The 12,175-nt window shown below is 46.3% G+C and overlaps 1 protein-coding gene across 1 annotated transcript in view; it reads right to left on the bottom strand.

The window, feature by feature from the left end:
* Positions 1 to 10,976, bottom strand: part of PRKAR2B (protein kinase cAMP-dependent type II regulatory subunit beta) — an 85,810-nt gene extending 74,834 nt beyond the window's left edge. Inside the window, exons 1-2 of the mRNA XM_015275787.4 lie at positions 10,954 to 10,976; positions 8,147 to 8,931 (exon numbers count right to left, since the gene is read on the bottom strand). Coding sequence (XP_015131273.2) covers positions 8,147 to 8,931; positions 10,954 to 10,976 — 808 coding nt within the window. The remainder of the gene's footprint in view (positions 1 to 8,146; positions 8,932 to 10,953) is intronic.
* Positions 10,977 to 12,175: the final 1,199 nt, after the last annotated feature.

Raw genomic sequence — 12,175 nt, 5'->3', positions numbered from 1 at the left:
ATCACATTTTTGACATTGCCCTGAATCCACTGATTGCTAGATCAGTTTATATCCGGATTCATATATTACACTCCCCAGTGACTGCAAACAGGAATTCTGTGTGAGTACTTCTTTTATTTTTACCACGAGTTGCACAAAAGCTTGGAACAGAGCTCTAAGAGTTTTAAAATAAAATAAAAAAAAAAAAACAAAATTGACAAGCATGAAGCCTTTCTTCAAGAAAAAACGTACTAACACTGGTCAACCAGAAAAGTAAAAAAAAGAGTGAAGAAAGAATGGTTAAGCACAAACTTAACCTGGCTAAACATTTCATTCAGCACTATGACCAAACAGTAATCCATATGACAAAAATGTATTCTATAAGGAAAAAAAAAAATCAAGTCTGTAATTACTGGTCAGGATCAAAATTGACAGCAAGAACTTGGTGTTCAATTCCGTGAAGTAAACAGGTTATCATTCCTATCCAGTAAGTAAAAGGGTTCAATGAAAGGGTTCCCTGAAACGGGAGGGGCTGTTGGTATAAAATCTCCACACAAACCTATCTGGAATCAACCACTCCATCAATGAATGTCAAAGAAAATAAATAAACGTATATATTTCCCTTAGAATTACTGCAAGATCGTAAGGCTACTATTAATACCATAGCCCACATTTATGGTAGGAATACCTACTTACGGCTGTGCGTGCTTTTTTAAAACAACACACTGACCAGGCACATAGTAACTCATGCATGCATGGACTTCATGGGTTTTATGCACCCATAACCATGTAACAACCTAGGATATAAAAAAGTCCACATATTCGTTATTTATATTAAATAATATCTCTGTAGTAATAAATAAATAACACACCTTCTTCTAACTCATGTATGTCAAGCCCTACTCTAGAAGTAGAGAGATCCCATTCTAACAGATATTCTTCCACAATGTTTTCTCCCTCCTTCATACACCATTCTATAACCACTCATCTTTTTAAAAGTACCAAACTTCTCTGCAATTGTGCTCACTCAAAGCTCCAATGAAAAGCTCAAATTTGCTGGAGGAATAGTTATTCCACGGCATAAAAGACAAAGCTGGATCAAGCCCTGGTCAACCTGATCTAGCTGTGCATGTCCCTGTTCATTGCAGGGAAGCTGGACTAGATGACTTTCAAAGGACCCTTTCAACTCTAAGGATTCTATGATAAACTAAAACTAAAGGTCAATGTGTTTTAAATTTGCATTTTTACTTCTCAAAAAGACATGTACAAGGCAACTAGGATTTCAATTGAAAAAACTCAGGACATAAGTTAGGGCTGTATATATGATGACAGCAGTTACATTTGGGTAAAGAGAAGTGAATGTTCCTTTGCTTGCTTTTAGCTTTTCATTTTCTTTACCACACACTGATTCCTCTTTTGCCTATGTGTCCTGCCTTCCACCTTGCCTTCCTGTTTCTTTCATTACTGTCCTGACAAATAAAATTTCCAAATCTAGAAGTCATCTTTGATACCGGAAGAACAGAAATGGGGCAGCTGCCTGTACCTTGATTAATTTGTATTCTGTGACCTAAATGTGAGATTTCCAAACCATATGCTCCAGATTTACAGGAGCAGCTAAGGCCAATGAGTCTGTAGAGATTTCAGCATTTAAGGTAGATTTCCCTCAAACTGAGACTTCTCCCTGGATAGTACTGGAGAAGAGAATGCAATACTTTTGCATAACAGACTGGGGATAAATCCTGAGATCTATATGTAATAAACCAAGCTTAACTTATTGACAGGTAGATGAAGTACCTGTCTTTGCAGGTTATAAACATTAAACCATTTCATTGCTTTTCTCTAACTTCAACAGGAGAACATTCATAGAATGGCTTAGACTGGAGGGGACCTTAAAGATCACCCTGCCCCAACCCCTGCCCCCCACCAGCTCAGGCTGCCCACGGCCCCATCCAACCCAGCCCCGAGAACCTCAAGGGATGGGGCACCCACAGATTCTCTGGGCAGCTGTGCCAGGGCCTCTCTGCCCTCTGAGTTAAGCATTTCTTCCTAACACCTAACCTTAATCTTCCCTCTTTTAGTACAAAGCCATTCTCCCTTGCCCTATCAACATTCTAGAAATTGGCACTTTCTTAGTGCCCACAGATATATGTCTATTTTCTTTTCTTACAATAAAGAATAATCAATTTTTCCATTCATCCAAAAGCATATGGGAGCAAAGAGTAAGGTCTCCTTGGGAAACCAAACCAAAGTCAGTGACTGATACAAAGCTCTGGGATGATTCCTGAAGTAAACCAGTTTTCCTTTAGAGCAGATATGATAGGTGCAAGAAACCAAGCAGTGATGCATAGATGTAGTGCTGACACTGTTTATACCTTATAATGTAATCATTTCAAACTCACACCAACAAAACTTTGCATCTTTCCACACTTCCTGAGTTAATACTGTTCTCTTTTTGGGAGGAGCAGTCAGCCAAAGTCGGCTTCAAGTTGTTTCCTTCAGAGAAAGAGAAGATGGAGATAAATTGAAATGTTGTTGGTATAGATCATTTCTGTCCACGTGTTTTTGGATTTTTTTTCCTGCTTCTTTAAAATGCACAGAGATAAACATTAACAAAACAACAGCCAGTAAATACACCAGCACTCACACACGCTTTTGTTTTGAGTGGGGACATGCAGATACTTTTAAGTGGAGGCTGCTATCATTTCAACTAAATTCTTATTAAAAACATTTATTTTAAAAAGTTGTTATAACAAAAGCAAGCTGTTCATCAGCAATTACATAAATACACACAAACCACGTGGAGCCATGTGCCTTGCTACTAAACTGCTAAACGCTTCCCATTACAAGATCACATTTCCAGTTGCTTATAATTTTGCCAAACTGAGGTTTTGGAATGAAGTTCTCCCAAACTAAAGAAAACACCTGGGTCAGATTAAGAGGGGAAAATAATAACACTTATATAATTATTTTTTTAAAAGGACTAAGCTGCCAACTTGCTTGGGCTTGCTTTGTGAAATAACTATTGGCAGAAAGAAAATGTTTCAGTTTGCTCCTGTCACAAATACCAGGAAGCGTTATCCCAAGATGCTCTATCATTCTTCAGATTTCGAGCAAGGAACCAAAACTTCGTGTTTTTGTGACCCTCTGCACTGGGTCAGAGCAGCCAGAGGCCACCTCCTGACCACCACGGCCAGCGAAAACAGCAAGGCACCATCCACGCAACACAAATTCTTTTCCTTCTTTCTTTTTTGGATGCAATCTGCACCCCAAATGCCTACTCTGAATGGACATACACTGTGCTCTGAACCACACCAGAAACAACATGGAGACATCCAAGGAAGTATAACCTAGAACTTCGCCAAGGAGCATGCCAGCAGTGCCCATGCTCACACACTTCTGACAGAGACCCACCCGTAACTGGAAACTTATCTTCTCTAAATTGCATCCTCAGTAAGGCTACTCGAGCTAGGATCTGACTTTTACTTACAGACAAATAAATAAGGCATTACTTGTATAGCTATATTTCAGCTGCAGGAGCATAGGAAAGATTAAAACATCATTCCTGAAGTTGGCTAAGTAAGCTCAGATAGCAACAGTTTCAGCCACCACCCACAGTAACATAGATTTTAACTTGAAAATACACATTTTTAAGAAATTCACATCTTTCTATATGGTCCATGACTTTAATAATATCCTAGTACAAGCTACGTTGTCCACCACTTAATAATATCCTAATACAACCTACACATATTTTTATATTGCCTACTTGCTCTTATTAGCCCCTTTCTCTGCTCTATCTACCTGCTATCACTACACATCAGACCTGGGGGAAGGTTATGAACTGTTAAATGCTTTCAGGTTTTGTTTAATTTCAGGAAAAATACAGCAAGTAAGGTTAACAGCTCTGATGAAATCCCACATACCACCACAAACCAGCATTGACGCATGCAAAGTTTTCCTCAACACTCTGGCTTCCACTATTTATATTATTATTTCAAAAATGTGTATAAACATTATGGATGTAGAACAATTCAAACTCAATAAAGAAACTAATAAAACAGACAAGCCCCTGACACTGATATTGTAAGCTAGAATACTTACGTTTGACTTAATCGGTGGTATCTTTATATTACCAGAGGGTAAAGTTGAGAAGTACTGCTGCATTTTATAGCGTGAGCTTTCAGGGAAGGAACTTAAAGCCACCAACAGAATGACATGGGGGAGGAGAGGGACAGCTGAAGTATTTTCCACTTAAAATACATTACTATTCAAGGAAAAGCATCGTTGTAAAACAAAAGGTAAACACAGGCTATCTGACACCAAACGGAACACCCCACACAGCAGACATACAACATAAAGAACAACAGCGCTACTCCTAAAAGCATTGTTCTGCTAATTCATATTACAGCTAGACAAAATATTACATTTTAGATTTGAGCAACTGTTTAACACAGTTGCTAGAAATAAGGTGTGTTATTACCCATCAAAACAAGGTACATGCCAACACACAGGTCATGGTTGATGCTCAGCTGAACATGAGCCGACAACGTGCCCAGGTGGCCAAGAGGACCAATGCCATCCTGGCCTGCATTAGAAAGAGTGTGGCCAGCAGGAGCAGGGAGGTAATCATCCCCCTGTACTCAGCACTGGTGAGGCCACACCTTGAGTATAGTGCTTGGTTTTGGGCCCCTCACTACAAGAAAGACATCGAGGCCCTGGAACGTGTCCAGAGAAGGGCAACGAAACTGGTGAGGGGTCTGCAGCACAAGTCTTATGAGGAGCAGCTGAGGGAGCTGGGATTGTTCAGTCTGGAGAAGAGGAGACTCAGGGGAGACTTCATTGCACTCTACAACTTCCTGAAGGGAGGTTGTGATGAGGAAGGATTTGGCCCCTTCTCCCTGGCAACAAACAGGACTCAAGGAAATGGCCACAAGTTGTGCCAGAGGACGTTTAGATTACACGTAAGGAAAAGCTGTTTCTCTCAGAGAGTGGTCAGGCACTGGAATGGCTGCCCAGGGAGGTGCTGGAGTTGCCATCCCTGGCAGTATTCAAGAAGCATCTGGATGAAGAGCTACGAGATATGGTTTAGTGGCTTGTGGTAGCAAGGGTAATGGGAGGATGGTTGGACTGGATGATCTTGTAGGTCCTTTCCAACCTTGTGATTCTGTGATTCTATGATCTGCAAAGGAACTCAATATTTTACTCAGTATTTTCAAATTTTGTATAATACCTTTCAATATGCACTTCAAACTTCCAAAAAGTTATAAGAATTTGCTAAAAAGGGGGCTCATTTTTATGTATGCAATATAATTGAGTCCTACTCAATTTAAGCAATTGCTGTTAGCAATAACATGAATTAGCTGTGTTCACTGACTGGCCCTTCTACCTCCATGTAGGGCAATCTAACAGGGGGAAAAAAAAGATACTCAAAGACCTGAAAGTCATTTCCAAATTAAGCAGTGTGTTCAGAAAGAGATAATACGAATATCCTGAACTTAAACAATGGCATTTCAGAGGTGACATTAACTCCGGGTGCCAGTTCAGAACTACACCACCAATATAACAAAGTTCTCTGCAACAAAACTGCTTTTAAATCAAATCATATCAAGCGGAGTGGGGAAGTGATCCGACAGCCAGAGAGGACCTGAATACGGTTGAATTTGTGGATCATGTATGACTCCTGAACCTGAGGACAGTATTATTTTTTTCTAAACAGCTTATGCCTCAGCTTGTCATTTGTAAAATGGAATACAGCTTAAGTACCTTCCAAAATGCATTTCAAGGACAAAACTCATCCTGACAGCGTTCAACTGCAGTGTTTGTAGGTATTCAGAAACAAGCACTGTGGAGGGGGGGGGGAAGAAAAAGAAAGAAGAGTTGGAGACAGCAGCAATTACAGCAAGCTCCCAACAACATCCTGTTTGAATTGGCAAATTAAGGAATATTGTCAACATGACATTTCAAGCACGCTGCCTCCGCAAGAAAAGGTACTGCCACCAGGACTGAGCTCCTTGCCGGTTTATTTCCTATATACTTACAAACTTTTCAAACTTGTTTTCTTCTGCTGCATAAAAGCAGTAAAGAAATAGGACACACTGACTATACAGGACCAGTCTGACTATTCACAAAAGCAAAAAACAAAAAAACAACAACAAAAAAAAGGCCAAAAAGGGAAAACAAAGGCTGACCCTCTAACTTACATTCAAGAATTGCTTCTTACAGAAGCTGAAAGGAAAAGCATAAAAGAAGTATGCTTTTAAATTGCTATTTAAACCCTTAAACAATGATTTAAATACAAGGTTTTATGCCTCCAGTTATTAACAAAAGGCTGAATGGATGCATAGTTATGTCACTTCAGCAGCATACATATTCAGAGCAAGCATACAACTGGAATTTAAAATACACACTACTGCAGAATGTGCTCATAGACAAGCACAGGATTAGTAACCATTGACTATAACTTACTCCTTAATTCACCTTCCAAGTACTTTCACAAATATTTCAGGTTTTGTGACTTTTAATGATCAATTACTCCAACTGGCACGAATTACAAGCTATGATATAATTAAACATTCAAAATACACTAGGCTTAAAAAAATGTGATATTTTAAAGATTTTTTTTTTTTTCCCAATGCATAAACCAGTGAGTCAAACTACGTCATTCTTGGACGTCCCTTAATGAAAAAGCAAGACCACAAAAGAATGACTATCAGGGAAATCTTGATTGTGAGCATTCCCTGCAATTTGGAAGCCCCTTAAAGCACCCTGTGAACTTCTACGTACGTAGCACATACAGGCCAATAAGGTCAGGCTCTATTTCTGCACTTCCAGGTCTCCATTCACCAATGAGTAAGAATCTGCTCAGTGTCACAGAACTCATGGCTGAAAACTACGCCTGGTGTTAACGAATCACAGTATTAATTTTATTCTTCCACATGATCACCATTTCGTTTTCAAATACAGCACGTTTCCAGAATCCTACCCATCTCACAGACAACGCAGTCAGCATTAGAGTTCAGAATTACCATGTCAATCCGGAAACCCTGTCTGACAGATTCAAATTCCCATTGAAGGCACACAGCACAGCCACAAAGAACAGACAAAAAGAATGCTGCCTACCTCTCGACGCAGCACAAAGCATTTTAATAACTTACCCAATCCTTAACCATCTACATTGTTCCCTGATGAAATGCACTGTTAATTTCAAGACTGCACTGATGCTCCCCTAGAAAGCAGCTGGCTTCTGCACTCTGCTAGGCAGGGCTACCTCTAGCACAACCCGGGGTGATCTGATGGGGCAGACTTCAACTCTACACTGCTCCCAAGGCACCGAGCCCACAAGAAGGGCACGCTGTCCCCTCGGCCCAACCCTTCCACCATCCTCCTCACCACACAAAGGCCACACGCTGGGTGCCCTTCAGACAGCCGTGTCCCAGCCCTGCTCTCACTCCATCGCGCCCATTGGTGGTGTCTACCCGGGACCCATCTGCCCCATGAAGGTGTGCAGAGGTGTCACCCTCACACGAAGGTGGGATGCTGTGTACGCTCCCCGCCGCCCTCGCAGTTCTGTCAGCTCCGGAGGCCCTCCTGCGTGCAGAACTGACTTTTCAGAAGCCATCAGGTTTTGAATAGCGTTCTACTTTAAGAAACGTGCTAACCAAGCGTGCTCCTGCAGCACCTCGCCCATCAGGGGTGCTGTCTGAGGTAACAACAGCGTGCTACCGGACTAACGGGAAAACGCCGATTTTCTCTTCTAAAAGGGGAACGGCACGGAACGCCCCTAGGAGGACGCCTTCATTGGGCGTACCACAGGCCTGTAATTAGCGAACGGCCGCGGCAACGAGGGTTCCCTCCGCCGCGCACCTGAACAAAGGGCACAGCCCCGCGGCCGAAGTTGGCCCCGGGAGGCGGCACACCCCGGCCCGGAGCGGGCGCTGTCGGGACCGCACCGCTGCGGTGCCACCGCTTCCCGGCGGCGCTCCGTTACGAGGACAATGCGCTCCTCCCGGCACCCGGCGCACGCCCTCCTCCTCCTCCTCCCGCCCCGGGCCCCGGCGCTGCCCCGGGCCGCCCAGCACCCGGCGAACCCCTCCCCGGGCCCCGCCGCCCCCCCACCATCAACGCCACCGCCCTCCCCTCAGGGCCGGGCGGGGGCGGCGGCCCTCACCCGGGAACCGCTGCTCTTCGTCCTCGCCGCTCTCCGAGTCGGTCTGCATGGGCTCCTCGGCGAAGTTGACCCCGCGGGCGTCGGGGGGGGCCCGGCGCGGCGCTTGGCCCCGGTCATGGCCGGGCGCGGGGGTGCCCGCCCGGCGGCCGCTCGCCTCCTTCTCCTTCGCCGCCGCCTTGGCCGCCGCCGCCTCCTCCTTGAGGCGCCCGAAGTACTGGAGGGCGAACTCCAGCAGGTCCGCGGGCTGGCTCCGCAGCACCTCCACCGTGAAGCCCTGCAGCAGCTCCGTCAGCCCCGCCGGGATGGAGATGCTCATTCCGGGGCCGGCCGGGGGGAGGGGAGCAGGGGAAGGGGAGAGGCGGGGGCCGGGGGTCCGCGGCCGGGGTCGAGGCAGCGCCCGGCGGGTGCCCCTGGGCGGCGGGGAGGGGCGGGCGGCGCAGGTGGGAGCGGGCGGGGGGCGGATCCGCGCTGCCGCCCGCGGCTCGTGGCAGGCGGCGGCCGCAGCCTCTCTCTCCGCTTCGCCCCACACCCGGCGCGGCGGCGGCGGCGGCGGCGGTGGCAGCGGCAGCCCCGTCCGTGACTGAAACCTCCCCGCCCCCGCCGCCTCCTCCCCCCGCGCCGGGGGAACCTCGCACACATGTGACCCGGGAAACCATGACAACCTCCCGCCGGGGACTGCGGCCCGCAGCGCGCCCCCCCACCCCGCACTGCCGGGAGGAGCGGGCGGGCGGCGGGATGCGGCGCTCCTCTCAGGCTCCGGCCCCGCCGAGGGGGTTCCGCCGTCCCTGCGGTATTTCACCGCTCATTGCCGTTGTGCTTTTTTTTGTGGGCCACGGACGACCATAAAGAGATCCCCGCATCGCTCGTATGCGTAGATACGCCATACGTTCATAGTCACATAACGTAGGAAGCGCAGTGTCAGAAAACGCCTCCGGTCATCTGGCTGCCTCGAGGTCCACGATCACCACATCTAGAGAAAGAAACAATTGGAAAAGACAAAAGTTCCCTTTCAGCGCTGCCTCCCTGCCCGCGCTGCGGGGTCCGCCCGGTGCGGTGAGCAGGTGCTGCCGTCGCTGCCGTGCGCTCAGGGCTGCAGGCAGTGCCCGCGGGCCCGCTTTGTCACGGAGCTCTGCGGAATGCTGCTCGGAAGTGGAGTCCTGGGAAGGCATGAAAACCGGTTTGTAGTCGCCTCAGCGTGTGGGGATGACAGCAGCATGGAATCATTAAGGTTGGAAAGACCACTACAGTCATCTAGTCCAACCGTCAGCCCATCCCCACCATCCCGCTAACCCATGTCCCTCAGTGCCACATCTCCATGTTTCTTGAGCACCTGCAGGGGCAGTGACTCCGTCACCTCCCTGGGCAGCCTGTGCCAGCGCCTCACCACTCTTGCTGAGAAGAAATTGTTCCTAATATCCAACCTGAACCTCCCCTGGTGCGATTTGTGGCTATTTTCTCTCACCCTATCACTGTTACCTGGGAGCAGAGACCAACTCCCACCTCGTCACAACCTCCTTTCTGGCAGTGTAGAGAACAATAAGGTCTTTCCTGAGCCTCCTCTTCTCCAGACCATCGCAGTTCCCTCAGCCGCTCCCCATCAGACGTGTGTTCCATATCCTTCACAGCTTTGTTGCACTTCTCTGGACACGCTCCATGGCCTCGATGTCCCTCTTGTAGTGAGGGGCCCACAGCTGAGCACAGAAATTTCTGTCAGCCCTGGGTTTGTGCACAAAATGAATCAATGGCCCAAAGGTCCAAGCTCAGGACCACTCTGCTGTTTGGAAATTGCTTTTACTGGACACTCGCCATTATTTCAGCTGCCCTGAAATGTACTTCAAAGAGACTTGGTGAGAAAAATAGTCAAAAATCAAGTTTGTCTCAGCAAGGAGATAATGAATGTATCTTGATGACGATGTGGCTTCAGCAAGTAACAAGAAGAAAATGTAGCAATCTCTGTGGTGCTTTTTTTCATTCAAGCTATGACCTCAAAGCCATTTTTAATTGGATGCATTTCCAAATGAAGCCACTGCTCCCTGTAGAAGCATTTTTCCAGTTGCACCTGGTTCACAAATTGGACATTATGAACTTGGCAAACCCGTACAGTGAGTGATCTGTGTTTAGGGGTGATACCTCTGCTCTACAGCAGGTGAAAGACACCTCTACCAACAGAGTATAGGACACTGTTCAGCAGTGTCTTGTGGCTTGCTTTCTCTCTGTGGGAAAAGCCAGTATGGAGCACTGATGAACAAAATGAAGTTCACGGCTATTTAGCACTGCCCAGCATGAGAGATATCTCCATAACCACACTAAGTCCTGAAGACAGGCCATGAGCACACCCTACACTGCAGAAGGCTGCTCCTTCAGCAGGCACTGGGAACGCTGCAGCTTTCTTCTGGTGGCCAGGAGCCCTGGTTTCAGCCAAAGCACAGTGCCAACATCACATCAATGCTGTGGTTGCTGCTGAGCAATGGGAGCTTCCTGGGGCCCTTTATGCGTGTCAGCAGGAGGTGGACAGAGCCCAGACAGGTGACCTAAATTAGGCTGAGGGTTATTCCATACCTATGTGACTGTAGATAGCTGGCTTAGGGCTGACTGCTGCAAGATCAATGGGATGGAATGGTCTTATGTTGTTTGTGGGCTGTTAAATTATTAGTTGGGCATTGGTCAGTGAGTAATTGCACTGTGGAAATTACATATGTATAGTTGTCATCACATTTTTTATTATTCTATTTCCTTTTATCAATCTTAGCTTTCCTTTTATCAATCAATAGCTTTCATCTTAGCCTACTGGCATATCTCAACCATACCTGTCCCTACAAAGTACTGCCATGGTGCCATGTAGCCACATACATTGCTGTCGCAAAGAATCATGTGCAGCAGGAGGGCTGACACCTGTATGTTATGGACAGGTGCTTCTCTTGGTCATTCTAAAAGGAGCTTTAGCTAGAAATGCCAAACTGGCTCATTTACAAGTCTAGCTGCTCAAAGCCCTCTAACAGTGAGCTCTCCTGTTTGTGATCAGGTTGAGATATGCCTGAACTTTGAGGAAACCAGGAACTGTTGACACTTGGTCCAACTATCCACTTGGTGTCTATGTTCTGTGAGCATGTAATATTCCATTTACTGGAGTCTTCAGGACTGAATGGATTGTTATCTCTGAGGTTTTCTCCCAGCCAGACAAGGCTGTCTGTTAATCCAGGATTTATCAGCAGCACTGTCTTTCACCATGTAGTCAAGGACTACTCAGGCTTGCTAGAGCATCCCATTCTCCCAGACATCATTAGAGTGAAAGGAGATTCCTCCTCTGGGGACATCCTCAGGAGCCAGTCTTTGATGTTTGTAGGCAGAACTGGCATTGTTTGAATAAGAGGCTCCTAATTAGTGGCACTCTAAAGAACTACTCTAATTTTATATTTTCAAAACACCCTAAAATGTGTCTAGGAAGGCAGCTTGAGGTTTGGTGTATCTCAAAGAATGGCAGTGAGCTTTGCAGTTCAAGTTGATGTCTTCTCTTTTCCTTCCTGTTCCAAGGAACTTGCCTTGACTTCAAATTGCTTTTAAATCCTTGTAAGGGGAACAGCTGTCCCAGAATGTGTTACACTCCAGCAGAGTGAACAGTTAGGATCAGTTCACACCTCTCTGATGAGTTTTATTCGTTTGTACTAATTTTCATGTGTCATTCAGCAGTGAGCATCATCTTGACATGAAAGAAAATATAAAACTTCACAAATCTTTTTGTATTGAAAAAGGGCTGGGGACAACACTACCCTGACAACTGCCAAGAAAATTAAATGAGGACTCCTGTTATCTCCTTTCCTCCTTGCCAGTAGGTGCCCTCTTCTTAACACTGCTTACCAGCTTTGTGTGCCAATCTGTTGCTTCATCTGCTTTGAGGTGGTGGAAAAACTAGGAGAATACAGGTAGCAGCTGAAAAATAGCATGTGCTGCATCTCCTACATGACAGCGCTAGCCAGCATATTTTGGAAACAGGTTGGGACTGCTTCTGTCAGAGATCAGAGACAGATCATT

Source organism: Gallus gallus, chromosome 1, assembly GCF_016699485.2.
Source record: "Gallus gallus isolate bGalGal1 chromosome 1, bGalGal1.mat.broiler.GRCg7b, whole genome shotgun sequence".
In the NCBI taxonomy this organism is placed as follows: Eukaryota; Metazoa; Chordata; class Aves; order Galliformes; family Phasianidae; genus Gallus; species Gallus gallus.
The sequence above is the reverse complement of the archived record's forward strand: the minus strand, read 5'-3'. Positions and strand labels throughout refer to the sequence as shown.